The sequence below is a fragment of the Pleurodeles waltl genome, chromosome 6 (genome assembly GCF_031143425.1).
Source record: "Pleurodeles waltl isolate 20211129_DDA chromosome 6, aPleWal1.hap1.20221129, whole genome shotgun sequence".
Lineage (NCBI taxonomy): Eukaryota > Metazoa > Chordata > Amphibia > Caudata > Salamandridae > Pleurodeles > Pleurodeles waltl.
Window position 1 is genome coordinate 90,726,187 of NC_090445.1, and position 19,092 is coordinate 90,745,278.

The 19,092-nt window shown below is 45.0% G+C and overlaps 1 protein-coding gene across 3 annotated transcripts in view; it reads right to left on the reverse strand.

Annotated features, from left to right (window-relative positions):
• The window catches only part of MSL1 (MSL complex subunit 1), a 149,036-nt gene that overhangs the window by 109,371 nt on the left and 20,573 nt on the right, over nt 1-19,092 (reverse strand). For all 3 annotated transcript variants that reach the window (XR_011204730.1, XM_069237413.1, XM_069237414.1), the window contains exons 4-5: nt 8,705-8,769; nt 2,505-2,572 (exon numbers count right to left, since the gene is read on the reverse strand). Coding sequence is in view for 2 of the 3 variants with exons in the window: in XM_069237413.1 (XP_069093514.1) it covers nt 2,505-2,572; nt 8,705-8,769 (133 nt within the window). In the remaining variant the exon portion in view is untranslated. The remainder of the gene's footprint in view (nt 1-2,504; nt 2,573-8,704; nt 8,770-19,092) is intronic.

Here is a 19,092-nt window from a genome sequence, read left to right on the forward strand (position 1 = left end):
AGATCCCTGGGAAGAGATGCCAACAAACCTTCGTAGCTGCAAGAGAGGCGGTGCATAGGGTTACTGTCCTGCATGGAAATGCAAAGGCTTACAGTCTCCCAAGTTGGACGGCTGGTACATCGGACCAAGGGGGCCACTCTAGACCACCACCTGTGATGCAGGACCCACGCAGCTCTGGAGAAGAGGAGATCCAGGCAGTCAGTCTTTGTTGCAGTTGGTGCCTACAGGTGCAGGGGAGTGACTCCTTCACTCAAAAGGGAGATTCCTTCTTGCTTCTCATGCAGACTGAAGACTTGTCGCCCTCAGAGGATGCACACCAGGGGAAATGTTGCATTTGTTGGAAGGAGCCGTGGAAACAATGTTGCAAGCAGAGTCGTCGCTGTGGATGAAGATGATCAACTCCTGGAAAGTCCTGTTGCAGTCCTGGTGACCACCAGAAGATGAAGTAAACGATGCAGAGGAGTCCTGCTGGAATCTTGCACGTCGAATCTGAGGACCCACCCAAGAGGGAGGCCCTAAATTGACCAGGAAAGGGGAGGGTGAGACATCTGTCACCTACCAGGAGGGGGGCTGTGACGTCACCTGTCTGACCTGGCCACTCAGATGCTCCCATGGGCCTCTGCCCACCTTGGATTCAAGATGGCAGACTCACGTGGCTACCTGGAGAAGCTCTGGGCACCACCCCTTGGGCGGTGATGGACAGGGGAGTGGTGACTTCCCTTTCCATTGTCCAGTTTCGCACCAGAGCAGGGTCTGGGGGTCCCTGGACTGGTACAAACAGGTATATGCAAGTAGGGCACCAAATGTGCTCTTTAAAGCATACCAGTGGCTGGGAGAGGCTATCCCTCCCAAGCCATGTAACATCTGTTTCCAAAGGAAAAGGGTGTTGCCTCCCACTCCCAAAGGAAATCCTTTGTTCTGCCTTCCTGGGCCTGAGCTGGTCAAGCAGCAGGAGGGCAGAAACCTGTCTGTAGGATGGCAGCAGTGCAGGCTGCCTGGGAAAACCCTGCAAACTGGTAGGAGCAAAGCTGGGGGTCCTCTAAGGAGCCCCCAGAGTGCATGGAATCATGCAACCGATACTGGGGTATGATTCCGACATGTTTGATACCAAACATGCTCAGGTTCGGAATTACCTTTATTGTACTAGACACAGGTAGTGACTTGTGTCCAGTACACTGGTACAATGGCTTCCCTGCACTTACAAAGTCCAGGAAAATAGAGCTGGAGTTCGTAGGGACACCTCTGCTCATGCAAGGGTGCCCTCACACACAGGTACTTACACCCTGCCCTGTGGGCTAGAAGGGTTTGCCATAGGGGTAACTCACAGTGACCTGGTGCACGCACCCTTTCACGCAGGCTGCAATCGCAGGACTGTAGACACATTTTGCAGGGGCTCCCATTGGTTGCATAATACATCCTGCAGCCCATGGGGAACCCCTGGTGCCCCATTACCCTGGGTACCTAAGTACCATATACTAGGGACTTACAAGGGGGCACCATTATGTCAATTGTGGAGTGTACTAAGTCAGGAACCACCAAATTTAAAAGGGAGTGAGTACAGTCACTGGGGACCTGATTAGCAAGATCCCAGTGAGCACTCAAAACATACTGACAGCAGGCAAAAAGTGTGGCAACCATGCCAAAAAGAGGGTACTTTCTTATAGTCATGATAATGTTTCTAAGTGAGCCAGAAATACTGTAGGACTCATGAGAGAAACCGTGGTAGGTGCTTTTTAAAAGAGTGGCATTTGCATGAGGAAAAGCAACAGGAAAAGGTGCTCACTAAGAGGAAAAGTGTGCACCACTAAATAAGCAAATAGGACAGAGACTCTGGAACCCACTGGGCAAAGTGGGACAAATGGGCAGTGGCAGCAGCAGCACAACCCAGAACAGCACAGCGCAGAACAGAAACATGCCACTCACTAGGAAAACAACATGGCATTAATAGTGAATATGAATTATTTTTCTTAGGTAAATCCAAGGTCAACACATGTCCAAAAAACATTGCTACTCCTTGTATTCTGTTGATGTCTTTCAGCCCACAACATACCACATTGACACTTCTGAACAAATGTTGAGTTCGATCTGCATTGTTATGAACGAAGAATTCAAAGTTTTTCATTTTTTTTTGTTTCTTCAAAGAGCACCATTATCTCAGTGCTAATTATTTTGTGAAGAGCCGACACTCATACATGCAGCAGTGTATTTTTGTTAACACTTCCAAATATCAATAAAAACAGCACACAACTTGTCCCTCAAAGACAATAACATCAACTCAGGATTCATTAAGAGTACGATTGTTCATGGAAGGTAATGGGGAGGGTCTAGATTATGGATTGCTCCATCCCGATCCATACATCCCACCTATCACACCAGAGATGATCACTGAAGTCTACTAGGGCCAGTCATCTAAGGAGGAAAGAATGATGGCACAGTCAAATCGCACATCCTTTTAGTTTAGTCAGTAATGCTAATAACTATTCACAATACAAAGTTAAACTCACCTTTTGCGCCTCTTTTCATCCAGTTCCAGCTTTGAATGACGTTTGAAAAACACACTGTCATCTAAATTCTGAAAAGCATAGAATAGGAGAGTTTGGCAAAAAGTTTTTTAAATTATCAAAAAAATCTTATTTTTATTCCTGCTCCATTACCTTTGGACCTTGGCTAAACCTAACATACGAGGGTCAACAAGCTTTAATGGGGAGCGGTTTCGCTTTACAACTGGCAGCAGCCATTAGAGTGGAGTGGGTTTGTTGGAATAAGTGTTGTAGAGTGGAGTACTGTCAATGAGGGGAGTAGAGTTCAGTCATAGAGTGGAGTACCGCAGAGTGGACTGATGTGGAATAGGGTGGAGTAGAGTTGGGTGGATTGGAGTAGAGTGTGGGTGGAGAGAGTGTGGGTGGAGAGAGTGTAGTGGGTGGAGAGAGTGTAGTGGATTTAGTGGAGTGGATTAGATTGGGGTAGGTGAATTGAAATGATCTACTACAGGAGACTGGATTGGAGTGGGGTGGATCAGATTCATTGGATTTGAATGGGGTGGACTAAGGTAGAGTGGGGTGAGGTGGGTTGACTAAAGTGGGGTGAATTGGATTGCGACGCAGTGGGTTGGATTGGAGTGGGGTGAATCATATTGAATGAGGAATAAGTGGATTGGACTAGAGTGGTGTGGAATGGTTAGGAGTGCAGTGGGGCAGGGTGGATAAAGGTGGTTTGGAGTGGGGTGGACCGGACTGGAGTCGGACGGATTAGGGTGGACTGGATAAAGTGAGTTAGATTGGAGTGGAATACATGGATTTGAGTGGCGTGATCTGGCTGGCTTGGGGGGGATGAGTGGGGGCTTGAACTGGGGTGGGGTGGGTGGATTGGAGTGTAGTGGGGTAGAGTGGGGCGGGAGGATTGAAATGGGGTGGGGGTGACTTTTTATTTATTTTTTAAGTTAGATCTCTATTATTTTGTAATGGGAGTAAAACTTTATTTTTATGGAATTGTTAAAAACCAAATGTTAAAGAATGGTATGTACAGATTTGCCAAACCCACTGCATTTTTATGACATTCGTTTGGGAAGTCCTGTTTGGATGAAAGTCCTCTGAACTGATTTGGGAAGAGGTGCCACCCCCCCCCCCTCCCCCCTCGTATGCTTTCTGAACAGTCCTGTGTTTTACCTTCATCACTGAGTTTGATAACCATGCCAGCGTGGCACCATAGTCCTGGCTATGTACTGGCAAAAAAAAGTTAGCAGCACACTTATCACCTGGGGCACCAGCCTTTTTACCTGTATCTGTGGGAGGGACTGCATACTGGCTCTCCCCAGGAAAAGGTCCATCCATTGTAAATTACTGGGTTCCCTTACTTTCCACATATCTAGGACATGAATGAAAGGCTGCAGTCTGTGTATATCTTTTTTTTACATCCAAAACCTTAATTTAAGTAAACACATTTGACTACAGCCTTTAAATGCAGTACAATACAAAGAAGGGAAACTAAGAACCATTATTAGTACATAATAAAAAAAAGTATGTTTCGAGAAATCATTTTTCACTGAAATTGATAGGAGTAGTAAGTGTTTCAGAAACAGCTATTACTCACCTTCTACACATGCTGTGATACTACTCAGGCTTTTGGACTTAGAGCTGCAAATATTAATATGGGATGTACTTCTGATGCACGATTATGCATAGACAACGAGACAATAAGCCAAAACACCCACAAAGAATGCAGAAGAGAAAGGACGGGGCAGCAGAGAAGGACCAGAAACAGGTTGCTCAAGAAGCCCACATCAAGTGCAGCATGCACTTATACTATACAGATTGTTAATTCCTAAAAATAGAAATGACAGGAGAGAAGTAGGGGCATATACTATCACCCACTCAGGCACCTGGGCATACATACTAAAGACTAATTACACTTTTACTGTTTTTCAAACCTTGTCACATGCCCAGAGAAAGTTTTAACAATTGGCACACTGTAAGGAAATGCCTCCTTGGCATGGTTACCCCCTGACTTTTTGCCTTTGCTGATGCTATGTTTTGAATTGAAAGTGTGCTGAGGCCTGCTAACCAGGCCCCAGCACCAGTGTTCTTTCCCTAACCTGTACTTTTGATTCCACAATTGGCACACCCTGGCATCCTGGTAAGTCCCTTGTAACTGGTACCCCTGGTACCAAGGGCCCTGATGCCAGGGAAGGTCTCTAAGGGCTGCAGCATATCTTATGCCACCCTAGGGACCCCTCACTCAGCACATGCACACTGCTTGCCAGCTTGTGTGTGCTGGTGAGAACAAAACGAGTAAGTCGACATGGCACTCCCCTCAGGGTGCCATGCCAACCTCACACTGCCTATGCAGTATAGATAAGTCACCCTTCTAGTAGGCCTTACAGCCCTAAGGCAGGGTGCACTATACCATAGGTGAGGGCACCAGTGCATGAGCACTGTGCCCCTACAGTGTCTAAGCCAAACCTTAGACATTGTAAGTGCAGGGTAGCCATAAGAGTATATGGTCTGGGAGTCTGTCAAACACGGACTCCACAGCACCATAATGGCTACACTGAAAACTGGGAAGTTTGGTATCAAACTTCTCAGCACAATAAATGCACACTGATGCCAGTGTACATTTTATTGTAAAATACACCCCAGAGGGCACCTTAGAGGTGCCCCCTGAAACCTAATCCAACTACCCGTGTAGGCTGACTGGTTCTAGCAGCCTGCCACACTCGAGACATGTTGCTGGCCACATGGGGAGAGTGCCTTTGTCACTCTGTGGCCTGTAACAAAGCCTGCACTGGGTGGAGATGCTATCACCTCCCCCAGGCAGGAGCTGTAACACCTGCCGGTGAGCCTCAAAGGCTTACCCCCTTTGTTCCAGCACCGCAGGGCACTCCAGCTAGTGGAGTTGCCCGCCCCCTCCGGCCACGGCCCCACTTTTGGCGGCAAGGCCGGAGGAGATAATGAGAATAACAAGGAGGAGTCACTGGCCAGTCAGGACAGCCCCTAAGGTGTCCTGAGCTGAGGTGACTAACTTTTAGAAATCCTCCATCTTGTAGAAGGAGGATTCCCCCAATAGGGATAGGAATGTGACCCCCTCCCCTTGGGAGGAGGCACAAAGAGGGTGTACCCACCCTCAGGGCTAGTAGCCATTGGCTACTAACCCCCCAGACCTAAACACGCCCTTAAATTTTGTATTTAAGGGCTCCCCTGAACCTAAGAATTGAGATTCCTGCAACTTACCGAAGAAGAAGACTGCTGAGCTGAAAACCCCTGCAGAAGAAGAAAGAAGACACCAACTGCTTTGGCCCCAGTCCTACCGGCCTGTCTCCTGCCTTCTAAAGAAACCTGCTCCAGCGACGCTTTCTCAAGGACCAGCGACCTCTGAATCCTCAGAGGACTGCCCTGCTTCAAGAGGAACAAGAAACTCCTGAGGACAGCGGACCTGCTCCAAAAAGACTGCAACTTTGTTACAGAGGAGCAGATTTAAAGACCCCTGCAATCCCCGCAAGAAGCGTGAGACTTGCAACACTGCACCCGGCGACCCCGACTCGACTGGTGGAGAAACAACACGTCAGGGAGGACCCTCCGGCGACTCCGAGACTGTGAGTAACCAAAGTTGTCCCCCCTCAGCGACGCCTGCAGAGGGAATCCCGAGGCTCCCCTTGACCGCGACTGCCTGACTCTAAAATCCCGACGGCTGGAAAAGACTCTGCACCCGCAGCCCCCAGCACCTGAAGGATCGGAACTTCGGTGCAGGAGTGACCCCGAGGAGCCCCCCCCTTGCCTGCCTGCACCGCTGAAGAGACCCCTTGGTCTCTCATTGAAATCCATTGGAAACCCGACGCGTGTTTGCACACTGCACCCGGCCGCCCCAGTGCCGCTGAGGGTGTACTTTTTGTGTGAACTTGTGTCCCCCCCCGGTGCCCTACAAAACCCCCCTGGTCTGCCCTCCGAAGACGCGGGTACTTACCTGCTGGCAGACTGGAACCGGGGCACCCCCTTCTCTCCATTGAAGCCTATGTGTTTTGGGCACCACTTTGAACTCTGCACCTGACCGGCCCTGAGCTGCTGGTGTGGTGACTTTGGGGTTGCTCTGAACCCCCAACGGTGGGCTACCTTGGACCCCAATCTTAACCCCGTAGGTGGTTTACTTACCTGCAAAAACTAACATTACTTTACCTCCCCCAGGAACTGTGAAAATTGCACTGTGTCCACTTTTAAAACAGCTTATTGTGTTTTATGTAAAAAGTATATATGCTACTGTGATTATTCAAAGTTCCTAAAGTACTTACCTGCAATACCTTTCAAATGAGATATTACATGTAGAATTTGAACCTGTGGTTCTTAAAATAAACTAAGAAAATATATTTTTCTATAACAAAACCTATTGGCCTGGATTTGTCTCCGAGTGTGTGTTCCTCATTTATTGCCTGTGTGTATGTACAACAAATGCTTAACACTACTCCTTTGATAAGCCTACTGCTCGACCACACTACCACAAAATAGAGCATTAGTATTATCTCTTTTTGCCACTATCTTACCTCTAAGGGGAACCCTTGGACTCTGTGCATACTATTCCTTACTTTGAAATAGTGCATAGAGAGCCAACTTCCTACACACACCAAACTGGTATAACTTTTCCTAAAGCGCGGCAGAGAACTCTAAAAGTATGCCTTTTGACCATTAATAGGTAAATATTAAAAGTTACAGTTGGGCATAACTCTCTGAATGACATAATAAACTCAGATTCCGCAGGTGTAATTCGGGCACGCCACACTGATTTTTAGAACCAGGGGTTTGCTTCACGCTGGAAAAAAATAAAATTAAAAAAAACACACGTTAATGACACCATGCAGTGCGTCAGAGGGCGCCGCTTCTTTGTGTCGCTCGTGTAGATTTTCTACTGGAGTGGCAGCTTTCTCAACGCGGTAGTGATCACCCGTGGTGAGAAATCTTGCTGAGGGGGGCATTCTAGCACCTGAAAATCGCACTGGGGATAGAAATTCTCACTCACAATTTAAAATTTGCGAGCCGCACACGAGAAAGAAAAAATAACAAAATAAAACACAAAAAAAAAAAACCACACTTCTGCCACTCGGCAGAGGTTTGCCGGAACTCCGCTCCAAGAGAAAAGGGCAAAAGAAATGCAAACTCCACCGGTAGAGCAGAATTTTTTGCCCACCCCTATTAAAGAGAAGTTAAGTAGCGTTCTTGTAGAGTTACAGTAAAAATACATGAGATGTAACAAACCCTTGTAAGAACACTGGAATCAAATCATGACACACTTGCTTACAAAATAACCCCAACTGCCCGCCTCTTCTCTAAAGCAGAACATTTTGAACTTCTTTCAGACTGCTAACATCTGTTCAAGCTCAGAAAATTCTGAAAGGTTTTACTTCCTCATTTATCTACAGTTGCATGGGAGACTGCGGGCTCCCTACTCTTATAACGTCTCAACTGAGCTTTTTTGAAGAAGGAACACTAGAGTGAGTCTGGCAATACCTTTAACAGGAAAAAAGTAATTTAGCAAAGTGATTTGTGCATTGTGAAAAACTATTTCCACCACAAGTCAACATTTAAGTAAGAAACAAACAAAAAATAAAAGTTAAAGCAGAGACGAGACGAGAAGAACTTAACAGAAATGACGATAACTAACATGGATATTTGACTAGACGAAGCTCATAAGAGATCTATTGTAGATATAGCAATTTTTTATTTGCAATTTGCATTTACAACTCTACTCAAAAGAACATAATGAACATTAGTTGGCAGAAGGCTATGACTAACTGGGGAGTGGGCGAAGTTTCCCATTAGGAACCATAATTGTAATGTTCTAGTGCAGTGGTTCCCAACCTTTTGACTTCTGTGGATCCCCACTTTATCATTACTGGAACCTAGGACCCCCACTAAATCATTATTGGAATCCGGGGATCCCCACGGAGTCATTACTGAAAGCTGAGGACCTAATCGGTTAATATTTTTTAATTTTCTAAAAAGTTGCAGATCACCTTGGAAGGCGGACCCCCACGGTTCCTCGGACCACAGGTTCGGAGCCACTGTTCTAGTACTCAGGGTGAAAGTTACAGTGGTAAAGGGTTCACATGCTACTAGTTGGAAAGCACTGGCAAAGGAAAGTCAAGTTCTACAGGGGTTGGGCGTCCTAATGGGTCGTCATCTTTTAAGACTCAAAATTAGCAGTTCTTCTCTGGTTTACATACCTCCGGGATTTCGGATGGGCATACGTCTATCAAAGGTTCGACCGGATGTTCCCTCCAAGAAGGAACTGCAGAAAACAAAAGATGTACAGATTATAAACACGACATTCCACAACTATTCATTGTCAAGGAGCTAGAAAGAGAGGGCAACGTGAACTAGCTATCATAAACCAGATGCCTAAAAACAAATTGAGTAAACAGGCTCCTCAAGGAACCTTGTCAGCAGTTTATTTTGCTCAGCAGGTTTCACAAGAAACTACCACCAATTTTCATCCTACAGGGAGTGCAGAATTATTAGGCAAGTTGTATTTTTGAGGATTAATTTTATTATTGAACAACAACCATGTTCTCAATGAACCCAAAAAACTCATTAATATCAAAACTGAATATTTTTGGAAGTAGTTTTTAGTTTGTTTTTAGTTTTAGCTATGTTAGGGGGATATCTGTGTGTGCAGGTGACTATCACTGTGCATAATTATTAGGCAACTTAACAAAAAAAAATATATACCCATTTCAATTATTTATCATTACCAGTGAAACCAATATAACATCTCAACATTCACAAATATACATTTCTGACATTCAAAAACAAAACAGTGACCAATATAGCCACCTTTCTTTGCAAGGACACTCAAAAGCCTGCCATCCATGGATTCTGTCAGTGTTTTGATCTGTTCACCATCAACATTGCGTGCAGCAGCAACCACAGCCTCCCAGACACTGTTCAGAGAGGTGTACTGTTTTCCCTCCTTGTAAATCTCACATTTGATGATGGACCACAGGTTCTCAATGGGGTTCAGATCAGGTGAACAAGGAGGCCATGTCATTAGATTTCCTTCGTGTATACCCTTTCTTGCCAGCCACGCTGTGGAGTACTTGGACGCGTGTGATGGAGCATTGTCCTGCATGAAAATCATGTTTTTCTTGAAGGATGCAGACTTCTTCCTGTACCACTGCTTGAAGAAGGTGTCTTCCAGGAACTGGCAGTAGGACTGGGAGTTGAGCTTGACTCCATCCTCAACCCGAAAAGGCCCCACAAGCTCATCTTTGATGATACCAGCCCAAACCAGTACTCCACCTCCACCTTGCTGGCGTCTGAGTCGGACTGGAGCTCTCTGCCCTTTACCAATCCAGCCACGGGCCCATCCATCTGGCCCATCAAGACTCACTCTCATTTCATCAGTCCATAAAACCTTAGAAAAATCAGTCTTGAGATATTTCTTGGCCCAGTCTTGACGTTTCAGCTTGTGTGTCTTGTTCAGTGGTGGTCGTCTTTCAGCCTTTCTTACCTTGGCCATGTCTCTGAGTATTGCACACCTTGTGCTTTTGGGCACTCCAGTGATGTAGCAGCTCTGAAATATGGCCAAACTGGTGGCAAGTGGCATTGTGGCAGCTGCACGCTTGACTTTTCTCAGTTCATGGGCAGTTATTTTGCGCCTTGGTTTTTCCACACGCTTCTTGCGACCCTGTTGACTATTTTGAATGAAACGCTTGATTGTTCGATGATCACGCTTCAGAAGCTTTGCAATTTTAAGAGTGCTGCATCCCTCTGCAAGATATCTCACTATTTTTGACTTTTCTGAGCCTGTCAAGTCCTTCTTTTGACCCATTTTGTCAAAGGAAAGGAAGTTGCCTAATAATTATGCACACCTGATATAGGGTGTTGATGTCATTAGACCACACCCCTTCTCATTACAGAGATGCACATTACCTAATATGCTTAACTGGTAGTAGGCTTTCGAGCCTATACAGCTTGGAGTAAGACAACATGCATAAAGAGGATGATGTGGTCAAAATACTAATTTGCCTAATAATTCTGCACTCCCTGTATAAGCATCCCTCCAAAGGGCAGCTACCAAAATCCAGTTCCCATTCATAGACCATCGGCATGCAATTTACACGCTGACTGGTTTGTGAATGGTAATTAAATCGTCAATGCAAACCATGTACCAACTGATCAGTTTAGATAGTCTATTCGGAGAGAGGGCTGCCTAATGAATATCAATTATCCCCTGTGAGTGGCTCCCAATGCACGGACAGTAGACCTCCGTTCCTGCATTTAATTTCCGAAACAGGATGTTTTTTTGTTTTATTTAAACAGCAGGCATTGCTGCCTGCTCTCCATCAACCCAGTCCCGCAACACCCTAATCCCCCCCCCCCCTAGAGATCACTGACATGATTAACAACGGTAAGAATGCTCTCTTTGCATATTATCTTGCATGTTTAGATAAACTTGGACAGCCACCTGAAAACACAAGTCATATTGTCCTACAACTCCTTCATGTTACTATACTGCGGTGGAAGAAACTTCAGAAGTAAGAAGCAACTTCTGGAGGCATGACAATCCTTTGTAGAGGAGAAATGCACTTCTCCGATGAGCTATGAGACTGCTTACTGGGTTCTCTGTGAACAATGAAACATTTCACTTATCTGTCTAGTGGAACACTGATGGACGCAACCAAATTAGCCAATCTTAGAAGTGAGGATACTGGATTTTCCTTCACATGAAGTGGGAGGTCACTGCCTCTTTGACTGTCTTGTTGGCATTGTAATGGTGAGGGGGCAATGTTCAACTATAATCTAAAGTACTGAAGACACAAGTTCTAAACCAAGTGGTAAAAACGTGAACAGGATTTTTTGTCTCTGTGGAACAGAGGCTAAAGTGAAGTGCGGTACCCTACTGTGAACTGCAAGCCGAGGACTATCTGCCAGCCACCTTTCTTTTCCAGGACCAAGAACATTACCACACATCCAATGTACAGCTCTTCATCTGGGATAGATTGTATGGCACCAAGTGCTACGATTTTCTTGACGCTGTGGAAACTATGCCTGCAGGGTTGAGGCTGGGTTATGGATGCACATGGAAATAGAATATTCACAGGTTTAAATAAATGCCAAGGTTTTTTAGTATAGCTCTTGTAGGATAAATACAAAAATCTATTCTTACAATTAATCTAAGCAGTGCGTAGGTTCCAGAGGACCAGCGTTGTCCACGGGTAGCCACACCATCAACAAAATCATCTCATTTGTCACAAGTAGGACAGTGATAACAAAAACAATCTAATACCTCTTTAAAAACTCAATCCAAAGCCTGTTTGAACCAGTCTTCAACACGTTTAGTTGTAGCGCAACTGAAAAAAAATTATGTTTTTATCTGCACTCTAAAAATAGGATGCAAGCAGGTCCACTGACTTTCACACCACAAGACGGTCATCTCCCCAAGTAGCAAGACCAAATATATCAATTCCCTTTCCAGTTTTCATAAAACGACATGACGCACTGCAAAGTTCAGTGGTTCTTTTATGGACATCTGTGGCTAAATTCCTGAGGAAGAGATCCTAATTCCTACGGCATACAGGTTAAATTCAACATGAATGGCATCTATTTGGCAGACAAAGTACAACTTCCCTGCTGGCGTCCTTTCCAATTGGATTGATAATCTCTCCCCCGCGCCCCAGTGGGTCTTTGCCATTTTCAAGTCACTGCGACACTCCATGAATAAACTAGTGGAGATTTTCTCTCATTTTACATATTATCTGTTACACTCCTAAAAGCAGACCATTTACTGCCGGACGAGCACCTGTCTGGTTAATCTGTGTGATACAGCTAAACAGGTACCCTTTATATGCTAGGGCGAAACTAGAATTGTACTGGCAAATAAGGCTTAGGCCTGCCCAATTATGAATAAGCTCATGAACATTCTAAAGCATGGTCCGGCATTTCCACTAACTGTTTAGACAGAGAAATACATTTAAGGAATTAAAATGTACTTTAGCAGCAGAAGACTTCGTATTTTGGAAAATGTGTTCAATTTCCCACACCCAGAATTTTGGGTTGCTCACCTAGTTTGATGGAGAATGCAATAAGTGAAATCACTACACCTGCGCACCCGTCAAGCCTCAATAAATCTACTCACCTACTCACTATGACCAGCTAAATTTTATCAGGGCCAGGTACTTTTAGGGGCTGCTGGCTGTGTCTGGCGAGAGTACTCGAACAGGCAAAGAAGAGGTATTCTGTTCAATCAGAAAGTGAGCAAGCAGTAAAGATGTATTTGAATATTGTTTTTCTTGTGACATTTGCTGTGTGTTTAAAGACAGAGGTCAAATGTCAAGTTACGTGTTCTAACAAACTCCTATTTTATCCTGGAGACTAGTTTACTTTTCTTTCTCCGACTACAAAAAGTTCGAAGATTTTGTAAAATGAAATGTCTGACATGCCTGCTGGTCAACAGAAAACAAATATTTAAAATATATTTAAATTACTGTACAAACGCAATCAGGGCCCATTAGTTAGGGACGAGTGGAGATCATCCCTCTGGACATTCAGCTGTCTAGCTCTTGGAGATCGAAGTGGTCAAAAAGGAAGAGCTCAAGACGGTATTTCACTAGGAAAGATGTTTTTAGTGATGGTTATCAGCCTAATGTAATAACCATGAAGGAATGGAGTGTATGTAATTTTCAGAACTGAAATGTAGTGAGGTTTCAAGTGCTGCCTTGCTAATCGACACAAGGACTGTTTGGCTAATAGCCAGTTGACTTGGTAGAAGACAATGCTGAGTTTCCGAGACGAATAAAAAAATAAGCTAATGTAAAGGTTGATAACTATCTGTAGAGGATTAGTGGAGAGGAAGACAATGAGGTTACTCGTGTCAATACTCGAGCTTATCCATGACTGCATTTTTTATGAGGGATTTGCTAATCTGTGAAATAGTGTTCTGGGATGTTTTCCTTAACATGACATGATTTTCATAAAATTTAGTAGCTACGGTCTCGGTACCCAATTGATGAGATTACTCAAAGACACCATCCTCTTGCTGCAGTCACATTTGGTTTGGAGGTTCAGAAACGGGAAGGAGGAGAACACGACTTGCCATTAAAAGCTGAAAGAGACGCTGTCAGCAGAAGCAGAAGGAGAAAGCACAAGACCTTGTCTGGGGAAACCTAAGTGATAGATAGGTGTGAAAAATGTGGAGTGTAGCAGTAGACTGAACGAGCTATTAAGAAACAAGCATTGGCATAGCCAATAGGTCTCGCCTTTGGGACATTATATGTGTTTAGCCATGAAGCATATTGCCCTGGGTAGCCCATTAAACCTTTAGCAGAATGCAACTGTGTCTGTGCTTTTCTTCATACACTTGCCAATAGACTGTAAAGGTCAGAACATCTCCTAGAGGACACCACAGTAAAAATAGTATTAGGAACACACATGGTCAGGTAACCATATAGTTAGCTCCTAAAGGGCATTCACACTGAGAGCTAGAGAAAGGCAGGGAGAAGAAAACTAAAGAGAAACATAAGGGAACGGAAGCAGGGATGAAACAGGACCTGCAAGAGTTGGCTAGAGTTAACAGGAGACGTATGCGATATTAGTTGGCATCAAACCCAGGAAGCCTTGGCTTGTGCAACCATGGCGATTGGCATAGAGCTTATTAGAAAACTTGAGGCACCTGATTCATTTAAAATACATTTAACATTAGAAGTCTAATCTTCTGTAATCGCTCTGAAGCTCAAGCTTATTCTTACAGCCCGGATGCTAAAATAGGTTTTGAATACAATGCCTTTTCGAAAGCTGAAATTGTTCCTCTTTTAGCCTACTTGCACAAAATACGGAATCAGACAGGCTCGAAAACTAAACGACAATCACCAGTAAAGCAAAGTATAAGGAAAACATGAGACGCGGGACAGATTTCCCAGCCACACCAATTTCGAATGGAGTGCTATTTCAGAAACGATAAATAAAAAATAAGATACATTATCCAATCCAAAAATCGGACCCTCTGGGGGATTATTCTGTGTGTTAAATTTGCCTCCACTACACCCAGTGCTTAATTTGTGCTTGCTGTTTCCGGTGCTCAGCACCGGCACTTATTTTTGAGGGTCGGCGCTTAGTCTTCTGCTTCAAGCATTTGCTGCGAGCAAAAGACACACATGGGAAAGACGGAGGAAGAGAAAAAACAAAAAGCGTCACAATGGGAGAAAGCAGAACGCTGCAAGAGTGGCTTTAAATGGATTAAAGAGGCCCGAGATGGCTTCAGGATTACGCTGCCTCAGTATTCCGTGTTCAGACATTTAACTGCAGCAGCCGCGTGTTTCAGAGGAGAGATCTGAGCACCGGCACTTTTCTATTTACAAATTAAGCACCGACTACACCCCAATCTGAAAACAAGGCTTGGCAATAGCATACATTTAAGGCACTGTGTCGAAGAGAGATGTACTGTTTATTACTTTAACGGACTGACATTTTACCCAGCATTATTCTTTAATTCTCATAAAAAGGTATAATGTGAACTAAAGATAAATAGATTTCTCGCTTGCCATCGTTTATTCTTTCGCGGGAGTTGCCAAATGTTGGCAATAATCTAATTGAGCTGGGTGGTACTAGCTGGGAGCAGTATTTACAGGCTGACAGCAAGGGTAGGACGCGGGGAGGATCCCACGCAAGCAGGTAGAGCAATTTCATCAGCCCACTTCTCTCAGCGACTGACAGGGGGTCTCGCAACAGAGAAAGGAGGGGTGTGTGAGGAAGGATACTCACTGCAAGAGCCAGAATATAACAGGGAGTTAACATTAAAGTCCAAAGCACAGCCAGGGGGAGCGAACATTAATGCAACCCCCAGACAGGGCATTTAATGAGTCTCGTGCTACAATGGACCATTGCCCTTGGTGTCAGCTATAATGCATACCCACTCTCCATTATTCCCAAGGCAAGTCTCCCCCAGCCATACAACGTGCACAACTCACTTAAGTCTCCAGATCCTCGATACAGCCCGCAGTCTGTGCCCAGCATACCCCATTGTTCCCTTGGGATCAACGTGCCTTTCCTCTCCCTTTCCCCAGTATCATGTTCTTGACCTAGCGAGTCCCTGAAAGTGTGTGCCCCTGGCCTGCTCGAGATGCATGGCGTGATTACCTGGCAGCACTGACGTGAAACTGACATGTCTGCTGGCTTGCGCCAGCAAGATACTCTGCAGGGTCTTGAATGTTGCCATAGCAATGTTGATGGAGGTGCAGAATTTAGACCTGCTGAGATGATCCTACGATCTGACTGGGCGAAGCTCCAAGAGAAACAGCGAGATGCCAGAGGAAGAAACAACATACCGCCACGAGTGCAAAGCCAGAGGCAGAAGAAAAAAGTAGTGCGCCAACACTAAGGTAAATGGCCGATCCTGCAAAAATCCGTGTAACAGGGTCAGTCTCCAAGGCGGTAACAAAATAGCCTCAAGGTGGAACAAATGTAAAGCATTTACCTAAGAAACCAAAGGAATTATAAAAGGCAGGTCACGGAACAAATGAAAGATGACGGGTGTGGTGAGAGCCCACAGAAGTAGATTACAGCATGTCGATAGAGTTGTTAAATAAAACGTGTATATTTAGTCAGGGCCGGAATAAAAGCCCCCTCCCCCCCCCCACAAAAAAAAAGCTGTGGCAAAAATACTGAACTAGCCCTGCACTGCCTGAGGCCATGGCTAAAATGGACCACTATGGTTGTGGATGGGTCATGGCAGCCCATTCTGTTCCGAAAGCAATTCCCTAACCCTTTACATAAAGGAAAATGCCACAGTGGTAAAAAGGGACAGTCTGGCCCTGTGATGTTACTTGGGATCTCTCACTTTATTTGGCTATAAAGTTTACACTGAAGAAAAATACCCTTTAAATTCCTGAAAATGTGCTTCTCCCAAATCTCCTTCAAAAGCTGTAGAACCGAGCATTCTTCCTTACAAGTTGCTACGGCTGTTGCGATCCACCACAGGAACTTATGGTATGCTAAGGAGCGTTTCTTTACAGCCAATAAGAAGAGGTTGTGTTTTTAACAGATGGGTCATAAAACCCCATTGTCTCCGTCAACGTTTCAAGCAAGACATACGTGGGAGGAGTTGGGGGCTTTTGCCTCCATTGTCTCCCATGTAACCAGAACCCATGCTTATAAATCAGTGACACCGGAGTTGCACAATTCTGCAGGCAAAGTTTGCGCATAATTATGGATTTGGTGCGTACACGTAACTGGCAGATTTCTTCGCCCCCCTCCACGCAAACAAAAAAAAAATGCATTTCTAGCTCAAATTAATCAAAAGTTACTAAACACGAAACATAGCAGGTGGTTCCAAGTGCTGGCTGAAACTTTGCAAAGGTTGACCGGTAAACGTTTAGTTGCTAATTATGTGGTACTAACAAGGTAAAGCTGTTTCCGGAGTATTCATAGTTGTTAAAAAGACAAAATAATACTGCAAAAAAACTACGCTGTGTAATTTGCCTTTTCTTGTTTATGCATAACTGTCATCCCTATCGCATAACTTGGTTTTCCACTGTCACGTGATTTCAATGCCCCAATTATAATCCCAGCTTCTTTTCTAAAGGCATAAAGGCATCGCCTAACCGTGGGTTGGAGGGTCCAAAAGGCGGAATCTATTTCTCTATGCATAAATTCCCTTCTCTGACCACAGTGATGGTGCCCATGTTAGATGTAGCACTATAAAGAGCTTTGTAAAATTCTGGCGATTTATAAAATAATACAGAATAATTGCCTCTTCTTGCCTGCTCACCTAAATAGGAATGGGGGGGGGGGGGGGGGAGGGTGAAGTGCTGTAGAGTTCTGTAGAGGGGAGAAGAGTTCAGCGGTTCAGTGGCAGAGAGTGTTGTAGAGTGCTATGTTGTACAGTGGGGTGGAATAGGGTGGAGGGCACTGAGGTAGCAGATTGGACAGGGATTGACAATTGCGGTAGAGTAGGTTGCATTGACTGGAGTGGGGTAGATTGAGTGGGTGGACTTGATGTGGTGAAATGGAGTTGGGTAGGGTGGATTGAAAGTGGGATGGGTGGATTGAAATTGGGTTGGGTGGACTGGATTATAGCGGGGTAGATTGGAGTGAGGTGGATTGGATTGAGTGGTGTGGACTGATTAGGGTACATTGGATTGGGGTGGGTGGGTGGACTGGTTGGACTGAGGAGGATGGGATTGGAATGGATTGGGGTGAGGTAGAGTGGAGTGGAGTGGGGTTGATTGTATTGGGGTAGATTGGAGTGGGCGGTTTGTTTTGGAATAGAGTGGGGCAGATTGTTTTGTATTGGAGGAGATTTGGGGGGGGGGTTGTTCTGGATTGGAGTGGGACAGATTGTTTTGCATCAGAGCGGGTATGGCTAAAGCGGGGGCGACTGGAGCGGATATGACTGGAGCTGGGTGAAGAGGAGTGGAGTGGGGAAGACTGGAATGGGTTTGAGTGAGGTGCATTGGATTGGAGGTGGGCAGATTGGAGTGGGGTGGACTGTGGTGAATTGGGTTGGAGTTGGTGGACTGAGGTGAGATGGACTGAATGGGATTGGAGGTGATTGGAGTGGGCAGACTCTTTTGTATGAAATGAAGCAGACTGTAGTGGGGTAGATAGTTTTGGATCGAAGTGGGGCAAATTGGAGTGGGGCAGATTGTTTTGGATTGGAGTGGGGCAGACTGTTTTGGTTTGGGGTAGATTGTGTTGGATTGGAGCAGATTTGTGTGTGGTGGGTTGGGAGGATTGGAGTGTGGAGGACTGGGGTGATTGGAGTGTGGCGGACTGTAGTTGGGGAGACTCAGGTGTACTGTACGATTATGTGTTAAAGCATAATTTCAGAAATTACACAGAAGAAACCAACAATGTCACTCTACAATATTTAGAACAAGATAATCCTCATAATTTTGAGAGCAGCACTCACTAGCAAAAACAAAAGAAAACATGAGTGCAAAATAAGAAAAGAAGACTTGGCAAAATATAAGAAAGTCAACTATAGAAAATAAATCTTTACAAATTGTGGTTGCCCAGCTGGGCACCTGCCAGATTTTGTTTCCATGGCACTAAAAGTTCATTAAAGGAACAAAATACTACCTTAATCACATAGGGAGGAGCGGACGGGCAAAGATAAAGTTGAATCAATCCGTTTTTGGTCCCTGCTCCACTGTAAGGAATGAATGCAACATTTGCAGTGAGCTGGTCAATTAGAAGGCTGCAAAGAAGAAGGGCACTGATGCCAACACATGGTACACAACTGGTGGGCTCCAAGCCCTTTTTTGTTAACACGAAAGAGTCTCACAAGCGAGACGCATAACCTAGTGCATGCACTCACAGATCAACCCTGGATACAGAGAAGCAGTCAATGAGACCGTAGCAATAAAGGGTTACTCAAAGAGGTAAATAGGAGGTAAGTATTAGTACTAGGTCTTCTAAGGCTGAATGCTTGTTGAGCAGTATGCCCTAGAAAGGCCAATATAGCAGAGCTTTTTGGAGTCAAAACTGTCACAACACGTATATCTCCTGCCCAACTACATTCACTTGGATCCTGAACATTTGGTAGAACTCTGGAGGCATATGGAACAAAAATCACCTTTGGCGTTATGTGGAAAAACTTGTGTGTACATCTAGT